We start from the raw sequence: 24,253 nt of genomic DNA on the forward strand, positions 1-24,253 counted from the left end.
CAACTTTTCCTATTTGGAACCAGTCTGTTGTTCCATGTCCAGTTCTAACTGTTGCTTCCTGACCTGCATACAGGTTTCTCAAGAGGCAGGTCAGGTGGTCTGGGATTCCCATCTCCTTCAGAATGTTACACAGTTTATTGTGATCGACACAGTCAAAAGCTTTGGCATAGTCAATGAAGCAGAAATAGATGTTTTTCTGAAACTCTCTTGCTTTCTCCATGATCCAGCGGATGTTGGCAATTTGATCTCTGGTGCCTCTGCCTTTTCTAAAACCTGCTTGAACATCTGGGAGTTCACGGTTCACATACTGCTGAAGCCTGGCTTGGAGAATTTTGAGCATGACTTTACTAGCGTGTGAGATGAGTGCAATTGTGCGGTAGTTTGAGCATTCTTTGGCATTGCCTTTCTTTGGGATTGGAATGAAGACTGACCTCTTCCAGTCCTGTGGCCATCGCTGAGTTTTCCAAATCTGCTGGCATATTGAGTGCAGCACTTTCACAGCAGCATCTTTCAAGATTTGAAATAGCTCAACTGGAATTCCATCACCTCCACTTGCTTTGTTAGTAGTGATGCTTTCTAAGGCCCACTTGACCTCACATTCCAAGATGTCTGGCTCTAGGTCAGTGAACACGTTATCGTGACTATCTTGGTCGTGAAGATCTTTTTTGTACAATTCCTCTGTGTATTCCTTCCACCTCTTCTTAATATCTTCTGCTTCTGTTAGGTCCATACCATTTCTGTCCTTTATCGAGCCCATCTTTGCATGAAATGTTCCCTTGGAATCTCTAATTTTCTTGAAGAGGTCTCTTGTTTTTCCTATTCTGTTGTTTTCCTCTATTTCTTTGCATTGATCACTGAGGAAATCTTTCTTATCTCTCCTTGCTATTCTTTGGAACTCTGCATTCAGATGCTTATATCTTTCCTTTTCTCCTTTGCTTTTCGCCTCTCTTCTTTTCACAGCTATTTATAAGGCCTCCTCAGACAGCCATTTCGCTCTTCTGCATTTCTTTTCCATGGGGATGGTCTTGGTCCCTGTCTCCTGTACAATGTCACGAACCTCCGTCCAGAGTTCATCAGGCACTCTATCAATCAGATCTAGTCCCTTAAATCTATTTCTCACTTCCACTGTATAATCATAAGGGATTTGATTTAGGTCATACCTGAATGGTCTAGTGGTTTTCCCTACTTTCTTCAATTTAAGTCTAAATTTCGCAATAAGGAGTTCATGATCTGAGCCACAGTCAGCTCCTGGTCTTGTTTTTGCTAACTGTATAAGCTTCTCCATCTTTGGTTGCAAAGAATATAATCAATCTGATTTCGGTGTTGACCATCTGGTGATGTCCATGTGTAGAGTCTTCTCTTGTGTTGTTGGAAGAAGGTGTTTGCTATGACCAGTGCATTCTCTTGACAAAACTCTATTAGCCTTTGCCCTGCTTCATTCCGTGCTCCAAGGCCAAATTTGCCAGTTACTCCAGGTGTTTCTTGACTTTCTACTTTTGCATTCCAGTCCCCTATAATGAAAAGGACATCTTTTTTGGGTGTTAGTTCTAAAAGATCTTGTAGGTCTTCATAGAACCGATTAACTTCGGCTTCTTCAGCATTACTGGTTGGGGCATAGGCCTGGATTACTGTAATATTGAATGGTTTGCCTTGGAAACGAACAGAAATCATTCTGTCATTTTTAAGATTGCATCCAAGTACTGCATTTCGGACTCTTTTGTTGACCATGATGGCTACTCCATTTCTTCTAAGGGATTCCTGCCCACAGTAGTAGATATAACGGTCATCCGAGTTAAATTCACCCATTCCAGTCCATTTTAATTCACTGATTCCTAGAATGTCGACGTTCACTCTTGCCATCTCCCATTTGACCACTTCCAATTTGCCTTGATTCATGGACCTAACATTCCAGGTTCCTATGCAATATTGCTCTACACATAAACATACTGCAAATGCATGATGGGTCTATAACATACAGAATATGTAATATATCTGACAATAACAGCACAAAGGACAGTTGGAAACAAATTACTGAAGTAAGGAAATAACATCATATGTTATAAATCAAATCTACATGAGGAAATAGAGAACCAGAAATAATAAGGTTAGTACAAAAACTATAAATATGTTTTCTTATGTCAGTTTCTTTAAAAAAAAGACTTTAAATTATATAAAGTAATTGTAACAATTTATTCTGGAGTTTATATCTACTACTGTGGGCAAGAATCCCCCTGGAATGTTAGATCCATGAATGAAGGCAAATTGGAAGTGGTCAAACAGGAGACAGCAAGAGTGAACACCGACACTTTAGGAATCATCAAATTAAAATGGCCTGGAATCGGTGAATTTAACGCAGATGACCATTATATCTATTACTGTGGGTAAGAATCCCTTAGAAGAAATGGAGTAGCCATCATAGTTAACAAAAGAGTCCAAAATGCAGTAGTTGGATGCCATCTCAAAAACAACAGAATGATCTCTATTCATTACCAAGGCAAACCATTCAATATCATAGTAATCCAAGTCTATGCCCCAACCACTAATGCTGAAGAAGCTGAAGTTGAACGGTTCTATCAAGACCTACAAGACCTACAAGACCTTCTAGAACTAACACTCAAAAAGGATATCCTTTTCATTATAGGGGACTGGAATGCAAAAGTAGGAAGTCAAGAAACACCTGGAGTAACTGGCAAATTTAGCCTTGGAGTACCGAATGAAGCAGGGCAAAGGCTATAGAGTTTTGCCAAGAGAACACACTGGTCATAGCAAACACCCTCTTCCAACAACACAGCAGAAGACTATACACGTGGACATCACCAGATGGTCAACACCGAAATCAGATTGAATACATATTCTCTGCAGCCAAAGATGGAGAAGCTGTATACAGTCAGCAAAAGCAAGACCAGAAGCTGACTGTGGCACAGATCATGAACTCCTTATTGCCAAATTCAGACTTAAATTGAAGAAAGTAGGGAAAACCACTAGACCACTCAGGTATGACCTAAATCAAATCCCTAACGATTATACAGTGGAAGTGACAAATAGATTTAAGGGACCAGATGTGATAGAGTGCATGATGAACTATGGATGGAGGTTCATGACATTGTACAGGAGACAGGGAGCAAGACCTTCCCCAAGAAAAAGAAATGCAAAAAAGCAAAATGGCTGGCTGAGGAGGCCTTACAAATAGCTGTGAAAAGAAGAGACACAAAAAGCAAAGGAGAAAAGGAAAGATATACCCATTTGAATGCCGGGTTCCAAAGAATAGCAAGGAGAGATTAGAAAGCCTTCCTCAGTGATCAGTGCAAAGAAATAGAGGAAAAGAATAGAATGGGAAAGACTAGAGATCTCTTCAAGAAAGTTAGAGACACCAAGGGAACATTTCATGCAATTGCTGCTGCTTCTACTAAGTCAGTTTCATGCAAAGATGGGCTCAGTAAAGGACAGAAATGATATGGACCTAACAGAAGCAGAAGATATTAAGAAGGGGTAGCAAAATACACAGAAGAACTGTACAAAAAAGACCTTCACGATCCAGATAATCACGATGGTGTGATCACTCACCTAGAGCCAGACATCCTGGAATGTGAAGTCAAGTGGGCCTTAGGAAGCATCACTACGAACAAAACTAGTGGAGGTGATGGAATTTCAGTTGAGCTCTTTCAAATCCTAAAAGATGATGCTGTGATGATGCTGCACTCAATATGCCAGCAAATTTGGAAAACTCAAGCAGTGGCCATGGGACTGGAAAAGGTCAGTTTTCATTCCAGTCCCAAAGAAAGGCAATGCCGAAGAATGCTCCAACTACTGCACACTTGCACTCATCTCACACACTAGTATCAGTTCAGTTCAGTTCAGTCACTCAGTCGTGTCCGACTCTTTGCGACCCCATGAATCACAGCACGCCAGGCCTCCCTGTCCATCACCAACTCCTGGAGTTCACTCAAACTCATGTCCATCGAGTCGGTGATGCCATCCAGCCATTTCATTCTCTGTCGTCCCCATCTCCTCCCGCCCCCAATCACTCCCAGCCCTGGGGAATTCCGCATTCAGTATCCTATCATTTTGCCTTTTGATACTGTTCATGGGGTTCTCAACACTAGTATAGTAATGCTCAAAATTCTCCAAGCCAGGCTTCAACAATACATGAACCATGAACTTCCAGATGAACTTCAAGCTGGATTTAGAAAAGGCAGAGGAGCCAGAGATCAAAATGCCAACATCTGCTGGATCATCGAACATGCAAGAAGGTTCCAGAAAAACATCTATTTCTGCTTCATTGACTATGCCAAAGCCTTTGACTGTGTGGATCACAAGAAACTGTGGAAAATTCTTCAATAGATGGGAATACCAGACCACCTGACCTTACTCTTAAGAAATCTGTATGCAGGTCAGGAAGCAACAGTTAGAACTGGACATGAAACAGACTGGTTGCAAATAGAAAAAGGAGTACATCAAGGCTGTATATTGTCACCCTGCGTATTTAACTTATATGCAGAGTACATCATGAGAAATGCTGTCCTGGAGGAAGCAAAGCTGGATCAAGATTGCCGGGAGAAATGGCAATAACCTCAGATATGCAGATGACACCACCCTTATGGCAGAAAGTGAAGAAGAACTAAAGAGCCTCTTGATGAAAGTGAAAGAGGAGAGTGAAAAAGTTGGCTTAAAGCTCAACATTCAGGAAACAAAGTTCATGGCATCCGGTCCCATCACTTCATGGAAGATAGATGGGTAAACAGTGGCAGACTTTATTTTTGGGGGGCTCTAAAAATCACTGCAGATGATGACTACAACCATGAAATTAAAAGACGCTTGATTCTTGGAAGAAACGCTATGACCAACCTAGATAGCATATTAAAAAGCAGAGACATTACTTTGTCAACAAAGGTCCGTCTAGTCATGGCTATGGTTTTTCAAGTAGTCATGTATGGATGTGCGAGTTGGACTATAAAGAAAGCTGAGCACCGAAGAATTGACACTTTTGAACTGTGGTGCTGGAGAAGACTCTTGAGACTCCCTTGGACTGCAAGGAGATCCAACCAGTCCATCCTAAAGGAAATTAGTCCTGAATATTCATTGGAAGGCCTGATGTTGAAGCTGAAACTCCAACACTTTGGCCACCTGATGCCAAGAGCTGACTCACTGGAAAAGACCCTGATGATCGGAAAGATTGAAGGTGGGAGAAGGGGACGACAGAGGATGAGATGGTTGGATGGCATCACCAACTCAATGGGCATGAGTTTGAGTAAACTCCAGGAGTTGGTGATGGACAGGGAGGCTTGGTGTGCTGCAGTCCATGGGGTCACAGATTCAGACACAACTAAGCGACTGAACTGACCTGAACACACAGCAACATGTATAACCAAAAAGAGGAGAATGGAGTAGAGCTATATAGGAGCAAAGTTTCTATATAATGTTGGAATTAAGTTAATGTAAATCTGAAGTAGATTCTAATAAGACTATAACATAAACCTTAAAATTATTAAGAGAATAACAAAAGAAGCTAAAAATCACAAAAGGAGTTAAAATATTACCCTAGGAAATACTCAATGCACAGAAAATAGTAATGTGGGTACAGAAAATAGTAATACAGAGACATGAGACAGAGAGAAAACAAAATGCAAAATGGCAGACATAAATCCAACCATACCCAAAAAACATTTACTGTGAATGCACTGAGCAATAAAATCAGGAGGCAGGGACTGTAGGAGTCAATCAAAAAAGAACAAGATCAAATTAAATGCTGTCCACAGAAAACACACTTTAGATCCAAAGACACAAATAGGATAAAAATTAGTGGATGGTAAAAGACACTATGCAAAGAACCACCACAGAAAAACTGAAGCAGATACACTAATATCAGACAGCTTCTAAAACAGTTTTAGAAATGAAGAGGGCCATCTCATAACAATAAAATGGTCATCAGTAGGATAAAAAAAATTATAAACACACGGGTTTCCCTGGTGGTTCAGTGGTTAAGAATCCACCTTGCAATTCAGGGGACACCAGTTCGATCACTGGTCTGGGACAATTCCACATGCCATAGGGCAGCTAAGCCAGCCCATGCACCACAGTTGCTGAGCCTGTGCTTTAGAGACCAAAAGCCACAACTATTGAGGCTGATATGCCACGACTACTGAGGTCCACACATCTGGAGCCTGTGCTCCGCAACAAAGGAGGCCACTGCAGAAGAAGCTCATGCACTGCAACTAGAGATTGGGCCTGGCTCTCTACAGCTGGAGAGCCATGCACAGCAATGACGACCCAGTGCAACCAAAAACAAATAGATAGACTTTTGTAAAAATCAAAAAATAAATAATGGCTTGTCCACAGACATTTTAAAAGAATTGTAAACATATATATGTACCTTATACCAGGCCTTCAAAATACATGAAACAAAACCGACAGAAACAAAGGGAGAAAAACTCTATTCAACACTGGTTGGAATATTTCAACACTCCATCTTTAACAACAAACAGAACGAAGCAGAAGAATAACAAAGAAACATAAAACAAACACAATATACCAACCAGACCTAACACACATCTAGAGAATACTCCATTCAACAACAGAATACATGTTCTTCTAAAGTAGACATGAAACACTAAGACAGATTATATGCTAGGCCATAAAACAAGTATCAACAAATTTAAAAGGATTGCAAGCACACAACATACGTTCTCTGACCAAAATGAAACTAAATTAGAACTCAATTACAGAAGGAAATTTAGGAAATTCACAAATATAGGAAATCAACCTACTCTTAAATCAATAATAGAGCAAAAGAACAAATCAAAAGGAAAATCAGAAAACACTTGAGATGAATAAAATAAAAAACACAACATATCAAAACTTACGGGATGAATCAACTGCATGCTTGCAGGGAAATTTACACTTGTAAATGTCCATATTAAGGTAAGAAAGGGAAAACATTTTGTATGAATTTGAGATAATTCTTAAATACCATAAAGGGGGGCAGGAGGCCACAGAAACCTCTGGGGGAGGTAATAAAAAAAAAGAGTACTTATCCAAAATACAAAAAGAATTCCTTCAATTAATTTGTTTTTGTGAAGAGAACACAAAGGAAAACTGATCAAAGATCTGAATAAGCACTTCACAAGAGATATCCAAAAGTCAATAAACTTACGAAAAAACGGTTAACCTTTTAACTCACCAGGAAAATAAAAACCAAAAATACCACCTCACATCAGAACACCAAAAACAAATAACAATCCAATTGTCAGTGAGGATATAGAGCAATGCGAACTCTCATACACTGTTTGTGGGAATGTGAATTGTCACAACCACTTTGGGAAACTGGCAGTATCTATTAATACTATCAGATCAGATCAGATCAGATCAGTCGCTCAGTCGTGTCCGACTCTCCGCGACCCCATGAATCACAGCACGCCAGGCCTCCCTGTCCATCACCAACTCCCGGAGCTCACTCAAACTCATGTCCACAGAGTCGGTGATGCCATCCAGCCATCTCATTCTCCGTCGTCCCCTTCTCCCCCCGCCCCCAACCTTTCCCAGCATCAGTCTTTTCCAGTGAGTCAACTCGTATTAGGCCTATAATCCAGCAAATTTGCTATAAGGTCTAAACTCAATAGAAATTAATAGTATATGAAGAGACAGGTACAAATATGTTCACACAGCATTAGTAGTAACAATCAAGAAGTAGAAACAATCCACATCTATCAACAGATTGTATAAATGAACTGTGGTAAGTGAATACAAAGTAATATTATAGAGCAACGAAAGTGAACTACAGTTAAGGAATTAACATGGATGAAACTCAAAAACATATGAAGCAAAAGCAGCTACAAACAAAATACATACTACATGAGTCCATTTATATTAAGTTCAAAAAACAAGCATAATTAAGTCAGAATAGTGATTAGTGGGCTACAGTCCATGGGGTTGCAAAGAGTCAGACACGACTAAGTGACTAAGCACAGCACAGCACAGTGATAGCTCTGGAGAACAGGAAGAGAGCTCTAAAATACTGCCAGTGTTCTTTTTCTTGACTAAGTGGTAGTTACACACATCATGGTTTACAGTAGCTCACGAAGCATCAATTTGTCTGCGTGTGTTTTCTGTATTAATATTATGCGTCAATAATGAAAACTAAAGCACCACATAACATTGAAAAATAAAATCAATTGAATCACAGTAAAATTAGAGTGCTTGAACCTTAGACGGTAATAATTTTTTAATGACTGAGCTTTTGATATAAATATTAAGTTCAATCTCACAAGCAATCAAGACTTATCAACTGAAACAAGATGATACCATTTGAAAATAGTTAAAGTGGAGGAAACCTAGCTAGTTCCCTTCTCTAAGTAATACTCTGTTCACACCTACTGATAGAAATACAATTACCTTCCTTCTCACTTTTCCTTTTTAAGAAACCTTCCTTCACAGTCCTAGAAAGGGTTGCTCTATGATCCACAGGAGAACAGTGCGACCATGGTTCCTGAATTTCCAGTTCAGTCCCCTGAAGTCTAACTAGGTTCCAAGAGATACTCAGCCCTATATCCTCCTAATAATAAATTTGTGTTGCTAAAGTTTGTTTCTAGGAACCAAATGACCAATGGATATAACACCATGATATAGGATATGTTACAACCATGTTATATAATAGTTCTGTTTCTACCAGAAGCTGAAAACTGGCAACTTACAGACTGTTTTATCTGATCCACAAAGTGTTAGGGTTTTTTTAAAGTATAAATTATATGTTATGAATTACAGTCTTCCTCACTAGACTTTGGTCCAACTCCTAGCAGGCAAGTACTGTGTTGCCATTCCCTTCTCCAGGGGATCTTCCCGACCCAGGGATCAAACCTGAGTCTCCCACACTGCAGGCAGATTCTTAACCATCTGAGCTACCAGGGTAGCCCCATTATATAAGAGTTCTGTTTATATCAGAAGTTGAAAATTAGCAACTCATGAACTGTTTCATCTAACCCACAAAGTGGTTTTTGTTTTAAGTATAAATTACATGTATACATAATAATGTATACGCAATTTAAGTATAAATTACATTTTTTTAAATATGAATAAGTCTTCCTCACTAGACTTTGGCCACGCTCCTAGGAGGCAAGGACTATTATCTTATATATCTTTGTTTTTCCCAGTGCTAGGCTCTAGGTCCAAAAATACATGCAGAAGTAATATTAAACAAACTATGCCAATAGGTTTCTATAAAATTCTAGAGCTCTGACAACTGATTAATTTCTGAGAAACTAAATAACAGACTTTCAATTCCTAGTTATCCAATAGGGAAAACAATAATGACAATACACATTAAATGATATTTTAAAAAATCATGCGTTTTTGCCCAGTAAAACAAATCTTTACAATGTAAAATAAAGAAATCAAAGGAAGAAAAATTTTATGTAAAATAAGTGCCACAATATTAAAATAGTGACAAGAAATGAGATTAACAATTATAATTATCACTTAAAATCTGCCTCTGTCAAACACAACCGTGCCAAAATTCTTCAACAAGCCATGGAGACAATCTATGTCAAGTGTGCTCTGGCCAAAATATCTGAATGCAGATAGTTCCTGTTTGCTATTCTTGACATTTTAAAAAAGGAGAAAAATTTTTAATTCTAAAGTGTCCTTGTATCTAAATATAACAGTAATAGTTAACATATACTGACTGGTTAACATGCCACAAAATTCACATTTAATTCTCACAACCTTACGAAACAGCTACTATTTCTTATTCCATCCTACAATCAAGAAAATTTAGGAACTCCCTGGCAGTCCAATGTTTAGGACTCACTTCCACTGCACAGGGCATGGAGTCAATCCTGGCTGGAGGAACCAGGATCCTGAAAGCCTCCGCAACTTCATGGACTGCAGCATGCCAGGTTTCCCTGTCCTTCACTATCTCCTGGACCTTGTTCAAATTCATGTCCATCGAGTCAGTGATGCTATTTTACCATCTCATCCTCTGCTACCTCCCTCCCCTTTTGCTTCAATCTTTCCCAGCATCAGGGTCTTTTCCAATGAATCAGCTCTTCCTATCAAGTGGCCAAAGTATTGGAGATTCACCATCAGTCCTTCCAATGAATATTCAGGGTTGATCTCCTTCAGGATTGACTGGTTTGATCTCCTTGCAGTCCAAGGGACTCTCAAGAGTTTTCTCCAACACCACAATTCTAAAGCATCAGTTCTTCAGTGCTCAGCCTTCTTTATGGTCCAATTCTCACATCTGGACATGACTACTAGAAAAACCATAGCTTTGACTATATGGACCTTTACTGGCAAAGTGATGTCTCTGCTCTTTAATATGCTGTCTAGGTTGGTCATAGCTTTCCTTTCAAGGAGCAACCGTCTTTCAGTTTTAAAGATTTTTTAAATAGTGAGAATGAAAAAATATAATAAAGCATTTGATAAATTGGATTAGACATATGTTCAGTGCGAGGATCTCAATCCTTTTGTTAACTAAAAAGTGTACATTAGTCAGTCACTCACTCGTGTCTGACTCTTTGCGACCCCATGGACTGTGGCTCACCAGGCTCCTCTGTCCATGGGATTCTCCAGGCAAGAATACTGGAGTGGGTTGCCATTTCCTTCTCCAGGGGATCTTCCTGACCCAGAGATCAAACCTGGGTCTCCTGCATTGGAGGCAGACTCTTTAACTCTGTGAGCCATCAGGGAAACTGAAAGGCACTGTGTTAACAATATTTAAGCCTAGTAATCCCCAGGATGAGCTGAACCTTGGTTCAAAAAGACATGCTTAACTCATATATCACTGCTATACGAGCTGAATACAATTCTTTAAATAATAATTTGGTAATAGTTATCAAAAGCCCTTAGCCGTTTTACACTTTTTGCCCTGATATTCCATGACTGAGCATCATCTTAGGGGTTAGGGGAAACTTTTACTCAGAGATGTTCACTATATTAGTATCTATTACAGCCAAAAAGAAAAGTTAAAGAAAAAGAAAAGAAATAACCTAAATAATTAATACGGTAGTTAAGATGTTTTTGTTCACCGTTATCCACTGTTCAGGAAAACTATCACTCACCTAATCTGTGATCTTCAGGGATCTATTAATCATGGCTTTCTGTGGATTCCCCAACTCATACTATCTATAGCCATAGTGGCCATTTTGCTGAACTTCATCTCCCAGCTACCAGTGACTGGTTAAGGAATTGACAATCATAATACATAGGCATCAACCCAGAATTGGCATGCGGACATCAGGAAAAAGTTTGTCTTTCAAGTGTAGTTGTTAAGCCAAAAGGTATGTGACTGAGGCTCCAGAAGCAAGAAGCTAGAAAAACCCAGATATGGAGTCAAAGAGGCTCAGTGACATCATTAGAGGCTTTGGATCTAAGCTGCTTCCAAAGCTATTCCATCCTTCTCCACATTTACAATTCTCATTTATGTGAACCAGTAAATTCTTTAACTTACTGAAGCTTGTGATAAGTTTTTATCACAGGTAAGCAAAAGAATCATCATTAACACACTACCAAAAGAAGAATGGCTAAATAAAATACATTGAGTACATCCATTCGGTATCTTTGTGGATGAAATTCAATGGAATAATGCTGACAGAATAGCACAAACTGTTAAGAGATGCGCTCAGGAGCCTAGTCTGAATCTTGACTCTACTACACATTCTCATGTGTCCCTGGTTAAGTTAGTTAACCTCTCTGTGCTTCCATTTCCTCATCTGTAAAACAGGGACTCAGTAATATCTACTGCATGATTGTTAGAAGTAAATGAGTTACAATTTACAAAGTTCCTAAAACAAGTCCTACCATTAAGGATATGTATCTTTTAAATAAATGAGTTTATATACATACATACATATATATGGGCTTCCCTGGTGGCTCAGATGGTAAAGAATCTGTATGCAATGCAGGAGACCTGGGTTCAGTCCCTGGATCGGGAAGATCCCCTGGAGAAGGGAATGGTTACCCACTCCGGCATTCTTGCCTGGAGAATTCCATGGACAGAGAAGCCTGGCAGGCTACAGTCCATGCGATCACAAAGAGTCAGACACGACTGAGTGACTAACGCTTTCACTTTCATATATATATAAAAGATATAAAATAATATATATTATATATACAAAGTAATTTCACCGATTTTTTTTAAAATCGGTGCACAGAAAAAGGAAAAACTATGTTTTTTAAAAAAAGTAAAAATACCCCATTTGTCAAAAAAGAAGAAGCAGGAAAAAAAGAAACATGCCTCAGGTCTTATGAAAGACAGGATGACTCTGATTGGCTTCATACAAATCCCCTGACATTCTCCAGAGCCACCATAGCTGTATTTACCATCAGACAGGAAGCACATACATAGTGTCAAGGACAGAGTTAACCCAATCACAATGTATGCCATTTAACAATAACAGCAAGTACCAGGTCAAAGCTTAATTTAAACCTAAAAGAATGTCATTTCGCCAACTAAACTAGTTTCCAAGGAAAGATACAAACTTATGAGCACAACCAACTCTTAATGCGTGTGTGTATGTGTGCTCAGCTATGTCGAGTTCTTTGGGACCCAATGGGCTCCTCTGTCCATGGGATTCTCCAGGCAAGAATACTGAGGTGAGCTGCTGTGCCCTCCTTGAGGGGATCTTCCTGAACCCAAGTCTCCTGCACTGCAAGCAGATTCTTTACTCACTGAGCCATCTGGGAAGCCCCATGTCATCCCCTAAAACTGCTCATATTTGGCTTTATACTGCATCTTGTAGAATACAAGCATTTTAATTTAAATGAGGTATATAATCTGTCGTCTTGAAATTCACAAATTTCAAACCTAATGATGAAGCCACATTGAGATTTGTTTCATAACCTACCACTTGTTTCAGCTCTGCATCTTTCTACATCATGCTCTGAATTCGTATCAAACTATTCAAATTCTGTCGTTCGTTAGATATACTAAGTAATACATGCTATCAAGAGATCTGTTTTGTATGCAATAATTAAAGCTTTGCTGCTGCTAAGTCACCTCAGTCATGTCCGACTCTGTGTGACTCTAGACGGAAGCTCACCAGGCTCCCCTGTCCCTGGGATTCTCCAGGCAAGAACACTGGAGTGAGTTGCCATTTCCTTCTCCAATGTGTGAAAGGGAAAAGTCAAAGTGAAGTGGCTCAGTCGTGTCCGACTCTTAGCGACCCCACGGACTGCAGCCTACCAGGCTCCTCCATCCATGGGATTTTCTAGGCAAGAGTACTGGAGTGGCTTGTCATTGCCTTCTCACTTAAAGCTTTAAGTGTTTTAAAAAAATACTTCTTGTAAGATGAACCAGGTTGAGAGTCAAGCCTCCTTTCCCTTCCATAATGAACACTAAATCATCTGCCACTAAAGCATCTCAATTTTGTTGACCGCCTCATGCACCAGGTTAAAATCCTTCACAATAAGTGGACTTCGAAAATTTTCCATTCAAATTCTAATGTTTATTTGTTACAACTGTGGTGAGCTTATGAGGCCAAAATATTAAGATAAATGGCATTCCAATTTAATTATTAAACATGAAAATAAGCTTTTTCATTAGTATATTTCTAACATTTTTCATAAATTTAAGATTGCACAAACTGATTCTGAATTTTTTAATCCTATCTCCATACACATACAAAATTCATGCCAAAAAAAAGAAAACTTTATCAGTAAACTGAATGAGCCAAAATGACTGATTCGTAAATTAAAATTTGTTAAGGAAAAACTAAGAAATTACTCAAAATGAAATTCCTTTATCTTGGGCAATATATCCCAGTGGTTAAAATGCAGATGATTAAAATCTCAGCTCTAACATTTACTACTATGTGTCATACTGGGCAAGTTTCTTTACTTCTCTGGGATTTGGTTCCTCATAAGCAAAATGAGAATAACTGTATATACCTCAAAGAGTTAATGAGAATTAAATGAATTAACATGTACAAACAATAAACTTTAGCTATTACTGTTACCATTATCACTCTCTAAATTACTATCAATTACTACAATGAGTGTCTTCCTGGGTCTGAAATATGTATATATTAAGTATAAAATCATTGTTCTGTTTTTTTTTTTAAAAAAAACTTTAACAGTCCTTTGACAAAACTTTCTGTTAGATGCCAACTCTATAAAGGACATCCTACTATGCACTGAGAATATGGAAATGAACAAAATAGAGTCTCTGGGTTCAAGATCTTTCTGTAGAGTAGGCAAAAAAAAAAAAAGTCTCTAATAAAAGGTATAATGACAGCGGTGCTATGGTCTGTAGCAGTGCTACAGACAATTCTTGTCTGTAGGACACTATAGAACACTATGGCTTCCCAGGTGGCGCAAGTGGTAAAGAACCCACATGCCAACACAGGAGACATAAGAGACACAGGTTCGATCCCTAGATGGGCAAGATCCCTTGGAGGGAATGGCAACCCACTCCTGTACTCTTGCCTGGACAATCCCATGGACAGAGAAGCCTTGTTGGCTAGGGTCCACAGGCTTGCAAAGAGTCAAACAGGACTGAAGCGACTTAGCACACATGCACAAATAAGGAACAGAGACATCTAACTAGGGGAGCAGGGGAAACATCCCTGAAAGAATTTCTGAAGAACGATCACCTAGTTCCTTCACTTCAGGACACCACATTGCTATTTACATAATTTACACAGCTTTTAACATATTCATAATAGTGTTTTAGAATGCAGATCAATAAAAAGACAAGATCACCTAGCACACTACTACTTAACTACACTCATAAATAAACTTAAAGATCTTTCGGTAATAATAAAGATGACTATCTTAACAAATTTAAAACATAACCTTGAAAAAGTCACACTGCTTCCTCAAAAAAACATTTATTTTACCAATAAATAAAAGCTACAAACTTTCCTTCAGTAAATTATAATTAAACTGATATGAAAGAATATTTTTCAGCTGTTAAAGACCTCTGAAGGATTTGAATTCAACCCCCTCATTTTACAGATTTAGAGGAGACACAAAGTATAATGGGAAAGCATTAAGTTGAAAATCAGAAAACCGCATCTTGGTCCCAACTCTCCTAGAGTAAAAGTCTGGGCAAAGTTTCCTCAACGGTAAAATAAGAAGTTTGAATTCAATTGCTTCCAGGATCCTTTTCAGCTCTACAATTCTCATGTTATGAAACTGAAGCAGATAAGCAACTTGCCCAAACATCACCCAGCTAGTTAAGGGCAAAGTAGGGACACTTGTTTTCCAATTATCAATGCACTTTCTCTTTTGCAGCCTACTGCTTCTCCTACTTCATAACACGGTTCCTCTAAATTATTCTAAGATATGTGGAAATTATTAAAGAGAACAAAGGAGTTTACAAAACTAAATGACTTATTCCTATAGTTCCTCTATAGAAAATGAGCTTTAAATCTAAATGAAACAAATACATGAAGTCTCAAGCTGTGTGTGACTTACTTCACTGAAGCTGACCTCAGGAAAGTTAAAGGAGTTTACCTGAAACTTCTGAGTACCTAAAATCTAACTTTTCAATACATTTCACAGAAGAGACTATGTTCCATACTAAATTAAAATATGAATTGTTATAGATAATGATAACTATTACATGCATACTTCTCTGAATAAGATAAGAATTAAAATTCTTTTTATGTTCTGGTTATAATATGCACTTTTTTATTCAAGACAGATCAATTTAAACACTTTTCCTTTAGGCATCCTTTTTTCAGACTCTCTAGCTTCTAAACCATTAGATTAGGCACATTACTTCTCAAATCGCATCAACAATTAAAAATAAAAGACTATACAGAATGCTGATAGTTTCCCTTTTAAAACTGAAAATCAGCCCCTAGTAGTACAACTCTACTAAACTTTATCATAAGCAGCAACTGATTCCCTAAAATGTCTTCAAAGCTTATTATATTTTGCAGGGAATTTATCAAGGTTTCAGGAAGACTGACAGCGTTGATTCCAGAAAATACAGGAAAATCTGAAGAAAAGCACAATAAAAATGCAAAACAGCAATAAAGTCAACAGTAGTTTCATACTACTGAAATTTGAGGACTTTCAAAACATTCATGGATATATAAGTAGTTTAACTACATTTACAAATTTTCAAAGAATCATAGAATGTTTGCATTTTTTAATTGGATGGGACCTTAAGTCACTTAATCCAATAGCACACAAAATAAGAATCTGTTGGATTTATCTCCACCCCACCCCAAAAGTCCATGTACATGCTCGTGCTCAGTCATGCCCAGCTCTGTGTAACCCTATACAATGTAGCCCGCCAGGATCCTCTGTGCATGGGATTCTCCAGGCAAGAATACTGGAGTAGGTTGCCATTTCCTTCTCCAGGGGATCTTCAGGGATCGAACCCACGTCTCTTATGTCTTCTGCACCAGCAATGTAGTTTGCTTTAATTTCTCATAGTTAAATATTTCAAGAGACAGGTCTTTCCATTTCTGGTCAAGTCTAGTTGTTACACAGTTCTTACATTCTTGTCAAAAAAATATAGAATTCATTCTATGCCTTCACAACTTTCACCTGCTAGTTCATCTTCTGTAACAGCATAATAAATACATTCTCTTCTATTTGTTTTTGAAATACCTGAGAAAAGCTATACTTCTCCCCCACCCTTCAACTAGTCTCTTGCTGAATCTAAATGCATGGTCCACAGAATTCTTGCGTGTCCTGAAGACACTTCTGGGATAAAATATACTTCCACATTGCAAGTAACCTTTAAAAACAACAGCCAACTGTTGAATTATGGTGTAATATCAAAGAATAACAAGACCAACCTTGATAGTATATTTAAAAGCAGAGACATTACTTTGCCAACCAAGGTCCGTCTAGTCAAGGCTATGGTTTTTCCCGTGGTCATGTATGGATGTGAAAGTTGGACTGTGAAGAAAGCTGATCACCGAAGAATTGATGCTTTTGAACTGTGGTGCTGGAGAAGACTCTTGAGAGTCCCTTGTACCGCAAGGAGATCCAACCAGTCCATTCTAAGGGAGATCGATCCTGGGTGTTCACTGGAGGGACTGATGCTAAAGCTGAAACTGCAATACTTTGGCCACTTCATGCGACGAGCTGACTCACTGGAAAAGACTCTGATGCTGGGAAATGTTGGGGGCGGGAGGAGAAGGGGACGACCGAGAATGAGATGGCTGGATGGCATCACCGACTCTGTGGACATGAGTTTGAGTGAACTCTGGGAGTTGGTGATGGATAGGGAGGCCTGGCGTGCTGTGGTTCATGGCGTCGTGGAGAGTCGGACACGACTGAGCGACTGAACTGAACTTCCCAAAAGGCTAGTAAAATAGTTCTTTTTAACTACATATCTATGTGAAATTGGGCTCTCAACACATGCCTCAATCAAAACCTATCTCAACAGACAGAAAGAAAATCCAGCTACCTTATGCTGCTGCGTCACTTCAGTCGTGTCCGACTCTGTGTGACCCCATAGACAGAAGCCCACCAGGGTCCCCCGTCCCCGGGATTCTCCAGGCAAGAACACTGGAGTGGGTTGCCATTTCCTTCTCCAATGTGTGAAAGTGAAAAGAGAAAGTGAAGTCGCTCAGTCGTGTCCGACCCCTAGCGACCCCACGGACTGCAGCCAACGAGGCTCCTCCATCCATGGGATTTTCTAGGCAAGAGTACTGGAGTGGCTCGCCATTGCCTTCTCCCAGCTACCTTATAGTAAGCCAGAAATTAAAGCGGTTTGTAAAAATATAAAACAATTCCACTAGTCTCACTAAAGTTTTTGTTTTAGAATATTTCTTCATCATTTTAAAATTCATTAACATGTAATCAAATTGTTATTTTTGGATAAATAAATGTTTCTGTATTTCATTAAAAATATAGTAAATACCAAGACATAACCCACATACACAAAATCTCTTTAGAGGCCTGAATAATTTTAAGGGAGTAAAAGGGATCCTGAGACTAAAAAGGCTAAAACATAACCTATTTCTCAGGGGCAGATTCCCAGGCTTCTATCCTGAATTTCCCTTTCTCCTCTAACACATAAAAATGCCTCTGTAAGGGAGGCACCTACCACATATCTATGCATTCATGAGCTAGAATCCTTAAACACACAACTCAGTCTTGCTGCAGCAGGTGACTTCAAAACATTAAAGTGTCATCTGATACGTAACTGTTAACATCTTCCTACAGGTATTACGCAATCATCTGGAATCAAATACTTTTAACTGTCTAAAGATGCAGAAATACAGAAACAGAGCAAGTTTATGACTATGATATCTTTTTGACCAAACTACTTTTGCTATTTATATAAAAGTAAAAAACAAATTATGTATATCTGGAAAAATGGAATAAAAAGACAAGTCTTTTGTATAACCATTTATTTGACTCACAGCAGTAACCCATTCAAAAGTACTTATGTACTGATATGAAAAAAAAATCTATTCATCTAGCCAACACATACCTAGGCCTCAGCAAACGAAACTGACCTTATCTGAAAATTTCTTAACTTCTCACATCCTTATTCACAGAATTATTAGAAGATAAAGTGGGATAGAGAATTTAGCCACAGGTTTAAAAGAGCCACTGTGAAACCTAGAGCTACACTGCTGAGCACCGCTCAGAGAATTTTAAGACTGATAAAGGAAAAGCTTTGGAACTCCAAGGAAAGAAATTTGTGTGTTAGTCACTCAGTCGTGTCCAACTCTTGGAGACCCCATGGATTGTAGCCCACCAGGCTCTTTGGTCCATAGAATTCTACAGGCAAGAATACTGGACTGGGTTGCCATTTTCTTCTCCAATTAATAGTCTACACTCTACCATACAAATTCCTGAATTCCAATAAATTCTTAAATCTTATGATTTAGGCTTATGGATAAGATGCTTATGGTATATCGTTAAAAATAGCCCATTTTCAAAGTTAGGTTTGCTTAAAAGGTGTTCATCACATATATAACTTTATATATATGTACATATACATGTGTATCTCTTTTAAGTTTAAAATTTTCTATTCTATATTACATTAAATTGGCTCAATTTTTCAAGAAACAAAGTTTGTTATCTCCTTGAGACATACACTCAAGTTCCATTAATAGTAATGTTTTTTACTAGCTATCAGTCACCAGCGATCAAAGCTATCAAATTTGGATTTCCCTGGTGGCTCAGTGCTAAGGAATCCTCCTGCCAATGCAGGGGACATGGGTTCAATCCCTGGTCCAGGAAGATCCCAAATCCTGCGGAGAAGCTAAACCCAAGCACCAGGACTACTGACCCCATGCTCTGTAACAAGAGAAGCCACAGCAATGAGAAGCCTGTGAACCCCAACCAAGAGTAGCACCAGCTCATCGAAACCAGAAAAAAGCCCAAACAGCAACAAAGACCCCACAAAGCCAAAAATAATTTTTTTTTTAAAAAAAAAAAGCTCTCAATTTACATCAATTTATACAACATACTCGGAGAAGGCAATGGCAAGCCACTCCAGTACTCTTGCCTAGAAAATCCCATGGATGGAGGAGCCTGGTAGGCTGCAGTCCGTGGGGTCGCTAAGGGTTGGACAGGACTGAGCGACTTTATTTTCACTTTTCACTTTCACACACTGGAGAAGGAAATGGCAGCCCAGTCCAGTGTTCTTGCCTGGAGAATCCCAGGGACGGGGGAGCCTGGTGGGCTTCCGTCTATGGGGTCACACAGAGTCGGACATGACTGAAGTGACTTAGCAGCAGCAGCAGCATTCAGTTCAGTTCAGTTGCTTAGTCATGTCAGATTCTTTGCGACCCCATGAACCACAGCACGCCAGGCCTCCCTGTCCATCACCAACTCCCAGAGTTCACCCAAACTCATGTCCATCGAGTCGGTGATGCCATCCAGCCATCTCATTCTCTGCCGTCCCCGTCTCCTCCTACCCCCAATCCCTCCCAGCATCAGAGTCTTTTCCAGTGAGTCAACTCGTCGCATGAGGTGGCCAAAGTTTGGAGTTTCAGCTTTAGCATCAGTCCTTCCAATGAACACCCAGGATTGATCTCTTTTAGAATGGACTGGTTGGATTTCCTTGCAGTCCAAGGGACTCTCAAGAGTCTTCTCCAGCACCACAGTTCAAAAGCATCAATTCTTCGGCGATCAGCTTTCTTCACAGTCCAACTCTCACATCCATACATGACCACGGGAAAAACCATTGCCTTGACTATATGGACCTTGGTTGGCAAAGTAATGTCTCTGCTTTTTAATATGCTATCTAGGCTGGTCATAACTTTCCTTCCAAGGAGCAAGCGTCTTTTAATTTCATGGCTGCAATCAGCATCTGCAGTGATTTTGGAGCCCAAAAAAATAAAGTCTGACACTGTTTCCACTGTTTCCCATGAAGTGATGGGACCAGATGCCATGATCTTCGTTTTCTGAATGTTGAGCTTCAAGCCAACCTTTTCACTCCCCTCTTTCACTTTCATCAAAAGGCCTTTGAGTTCCTCTTCACTTTCTGCCATAAGGGTGGTGTCATCTGCATATCTGAGGTTATTGATATTTCTCCCGGCAATCCTGATTCCAGCTGGTACTTCTTCCAGCCCAGCGTTCCTCATGATGTACTCTGCATATAAGTTAAATAAGCAGGGTGACAATATACAACCTTGAGGTACTCCTTTTCCTATTTGGAACCAGTCTGTTGTTCCATGTCCAGTTCTAACTGTTGCTTCCTGACCTGCATACAGGTTTTTCAAGAGGCAGGTCAGGTGGTCTGGGATTCATACAACATACTAATATGCTACCTGGAAAAGATGCCAAGCATTTGTTAAAATAAAAACTGGGATCCCACTCAATAGACAATGATAACACCTTGATTCCAAGGGCTTCAGAGATGCAATTAGTGCTCGTTCGTACTAGTGAAATCTGAAACAATAGCTTCAATACATTATGAATAGGTTATGAATACATAACCCTACAGAGCATTAAAAGTTTTAACTTATTTCCTGGTTAATCAAAAAAAGCAATATACCACTGTCACCATATAGGTACTTGGGTGTGAAGTGTAACTTACACAACAGCATGTCTTATTATTTCATAAATTGAGACTATTTAGGTTACATAAAAATCCAAACTGCTCAAAAAAATTCGCTTTATTTGGAAGTTCAAGCTAAATTATTGCAATCTTTCAAAATTTTAAAACATCAGGGAAAGTGCAGAATAGTATAAAAGTTTTTTAATGAGTTGAAGTAACCTCTGAAGTTCACTATCTAGATTGGACAGACCCAAAATTACTGATTACCGATGTTAACAGATGAACAATTCAACACTACATCCTCATTAACAAGTACAGTGCTTGGCTCACAAAAAATGTCTCAATAAATATTTAAGAAATGAATAATAAAAAAAAGGTATAGCCTTAAAAAAAAAAAAAGTCTTTCCCAAGACATCATTTACTATCACTCATACTATCATTCCTAACACTACCATTTAGCATCTTAATGAAAGTACAGACAAAAGTAAAAGCATGCTAAAAGCACCAACTGCTGTTCACAAAATAGATTTTAAGACATCCATTTACAAATTTTCAATTGCTGAAAGAAAAATCACCAGGTGTACTAAATTTGAGTTAGTCAATAAATAAACTTTTATCTTCTAATAATCAGAACTCAGGGTTGGGGGTGAGATGGAAAGAGGAAATGTCTGTCAACGTATTCAGAACGCTTAATGGATGCCATAAATCAAATCTTCCCATGAATTTTCCAGAGCAAATTCATGCCAATCTTTGAGCCTATTGTCACTTTCACACATGCTCACAGGAACAAAATGACAAAGAACGCTATGCCTGAACCACTGGATTCAGGGCACAAACCACTTGACTAACAAATGTCAAGGCTCTGAGTCGTAAAAACTGATAGATAATTTTCGAAATAAATTAATCCCACAGACTCCTACATAAATCAAGGCTCTTGGTATCTTTAAAGGATTCACTAGACTACTGGACTTCCCGACGTTTTTTCGAAAATGTGGCTACAATCTTCCTGTGTGACACAACTGGCCGTGAACAACCCATTTACCAATTGCTCATGAATACCGCTAAACGTTTTCCAGACAAAAGAATGTTAAACGCGATTCTACACACATTTATTTTTCCCCCATAAATATGTGTTCTCCTAAATTTAATTTTACGTCGCATAGTTAAAGTTAAATACAGCAAGTTAAAATTTTAGTCAAAAGCACTCCGGTGTCTTACTAGCTGTGTAACTGCTACATCTGGTGGCAGCACACTTGCATGCAGGAAGCCAGAAAACTTAGAAAACAATTGTAACCGATCTGGTGAGTGTTTGCAGTAACCTTTACGCAGCGATTTCCCACAAAACCCACGACCCTGTCGGAGAAGAATAGTAGCCTACTTGCAACAGAGAGGTAACATACAAATACGCAGGAGGTGATGGCGAAGGAAAGTTGCAACCATCTGGGTGGTTTTAAAAGCCTGCCCACGAATCGGTCTCTCGTTTAAACAGCTCGGGGTGGGGGTGGGGGGGCAGGCCAGGGATCAAAGTCGGCTTTGATAATTTCAGCGGCTCGCCCCAAAAGGCGGAGGGAGATCGTGCCAGTGAGGGGCATCCTCCAGGTCCCGGGCAGCAAAGCTCGCAGAGCGGGGACCGCCTCTAGGGGAGGAGTGCGCGAGGGAAGGGGAGGGGGCTCGAGGATTAATGCTTCACCGAGAGGGAAAACCCACCAGAGACCGGAGGCCGGGAGGTTAAGAGTATTGAGTGTACTAGCAAATGGAGCAGAAAGGGGCTCGCGTCCGGGGTCAGGCTTCCCACCCTAGCAGGACCGGCTCTCAGGAAGCCCAAGCGAGTCTGTGCGCCGCGCCGCGCCCCGTCCCCTCCAGCGCGCAGCCCTTCGTCCGTCTTCTCCGCCACCCGCGAACCGCCACCCACAGCCGGAGCGCTACCTCCCCGGGGCCCGCGGCCTCGCGGCCACCTCGTCCCCCTCCCCCACCCAGGGGTCGCGGGAAGGAGACCCGGGGGCGCGCGGGCCACAGCGCGGGGAAGGGAGGCCCGCGAGCGGGCGCGGGCGCGACGGCACTCACCTTCCCTGGGCCTCCCGGATGGCGGCGTGTGATTCAGCAGGGACCTGGCCGCCGCCGCCGAGCCCGGGGTTGGAGACGTGGAGAGCTGGGACCAAGATGGCGGCCCCTCCAAACTTCCACTGCTACTTTGGACACTCATCAAGCTACTTTCTGGGAACCCGACTCCCCCCCTGCGACGGCAGCGGCGGCGGCGGCACCGGCACCCGCCTCCGTCATGGCGGGGGCCGCGCTGAGGGCGAGCAGGAGCGCGAGGGCAGGGAGGGGAGAGTCAAAGGGACGGGGGAGGAAACCGAGAAGGGGGGAGGTGGGCAGGGGAGAGGTGAGGGGAGGAGAGGGGACGGGGAGGAGGAAGAGCGGGAGAAGTGAGGGCGCCGGCGGGCGCGCCGGGGAAGAGGCGGAGGGAGGGCACGCCGCGGCGGAGGCGTCGAGGGGGCGCCCGCCGGGGCCGGGGCCGGGGCCGGAGCGCGGGCGGAGCGCGGGCTGCGCCAGCCGAGGAGACTTCCGCGGGCGGAACCTGCCGGCACCTCTGCAGTGCGTCGGCCCCCGGCGTCGCTCGGGCGGCGGCGGCGGCAGCGGGCGGTGGGTGGCGGCTGAGGCGGCGGGGTAACCTCTGCATCAGTTACGGGCGGCGGCGGCGTCACGCGCCGCCTGTGCAAACACTATCGCGAGGCTCCTGCGCCTCCGGTAGCGGCGGCGGCGGCCGCGGGACCGGGCTTGGGGGAGGGACCTGCCAGGGGTTGGGGGCGGGGGGCCCGGGGAGGGAACGAGCGCGCGGGGGAGGAGACGCGGGCGCTGGGCGCTCCGGCGCACCCGCGGGTCGCCGCTCGGCGCGGGAGCCCGGGGCCGGCGGGCGGGCGTGCGGCGCGGGCGGCCCCGCGGAGCCGGCCGGAGGGCGGCGCGCCCCGCACGCGCCCCCGCCGCGCTGCGCCGGCTCCCGCGCCCGCCCCGCTGCCACCTGACTCCCCCTCTCTCCCGCGGAGGCGCGCCTGCCTCCCGACCCACACCCAGCCTGGGGAGAAATGCTGCTCTCTCTGGGCTGTCGTTTCTCAGGAGTTCGATGTGATCATTTCTCAAAATGGAACTGCAAAGTTGAGAGTTGCTTTTTTTCCCCCTCTCTGTACTGTTTAAAAAAAAAAAAAAACCAACCGGTGTGCGCCTCCCCGTCTACAGAACGGGAGTGGTATCGAATAAAAGAGCTAACAAAATAAGTTGGGGGTAGAAATAAAACTTTACAAATGTTTTCCAACAAGAAGACAGTCTTTACTGGTG

At 41.4% G+C, this 24,253-nt stretch overlaps 1 protein-coding gene across 1 annotated transcript in view; it reads right to left on the bottom strand.

Annotated features, from left to right (window-relative positions):
- The window catches only part of TLK1 (tousled like kinase 1), a 193,612-nt gene extending 170,323 nt beyond the window's left edge, over positions 1-23,289 (bottom strand). The window contains exon 1 of the mRNA XM_055398215.2: positions 22,985-23,289. Within this exon, the coding sequence (XP_055254190.1) occupies positions 22,985-23,123 (139 nt within the window). The 5' untranslated portion in view covers positions 23,124-23,289. The remainder of the gene's footprint in view (positions 1-22,984) is intronic.
- Between the last annotated feature and the right edge of the window lie 964 nt (positions 23,290-24,253).

Source organism: Moschus berezovskii, chromosome 2 (genome assembly GCF_049115385.1).
Source record: "Moschus berezovskii isolate FMDL1 chromosome 2, NW_MosBer_1.0, whole genome shotgun sequence".
Classification (NCBI taxonomy): domain Eukaryota; kingdom Metazoa; phylum Chordata; class Mammalia; order Artiodactyla; family Moschidae; genus Moschus; species Moschus berezovskii.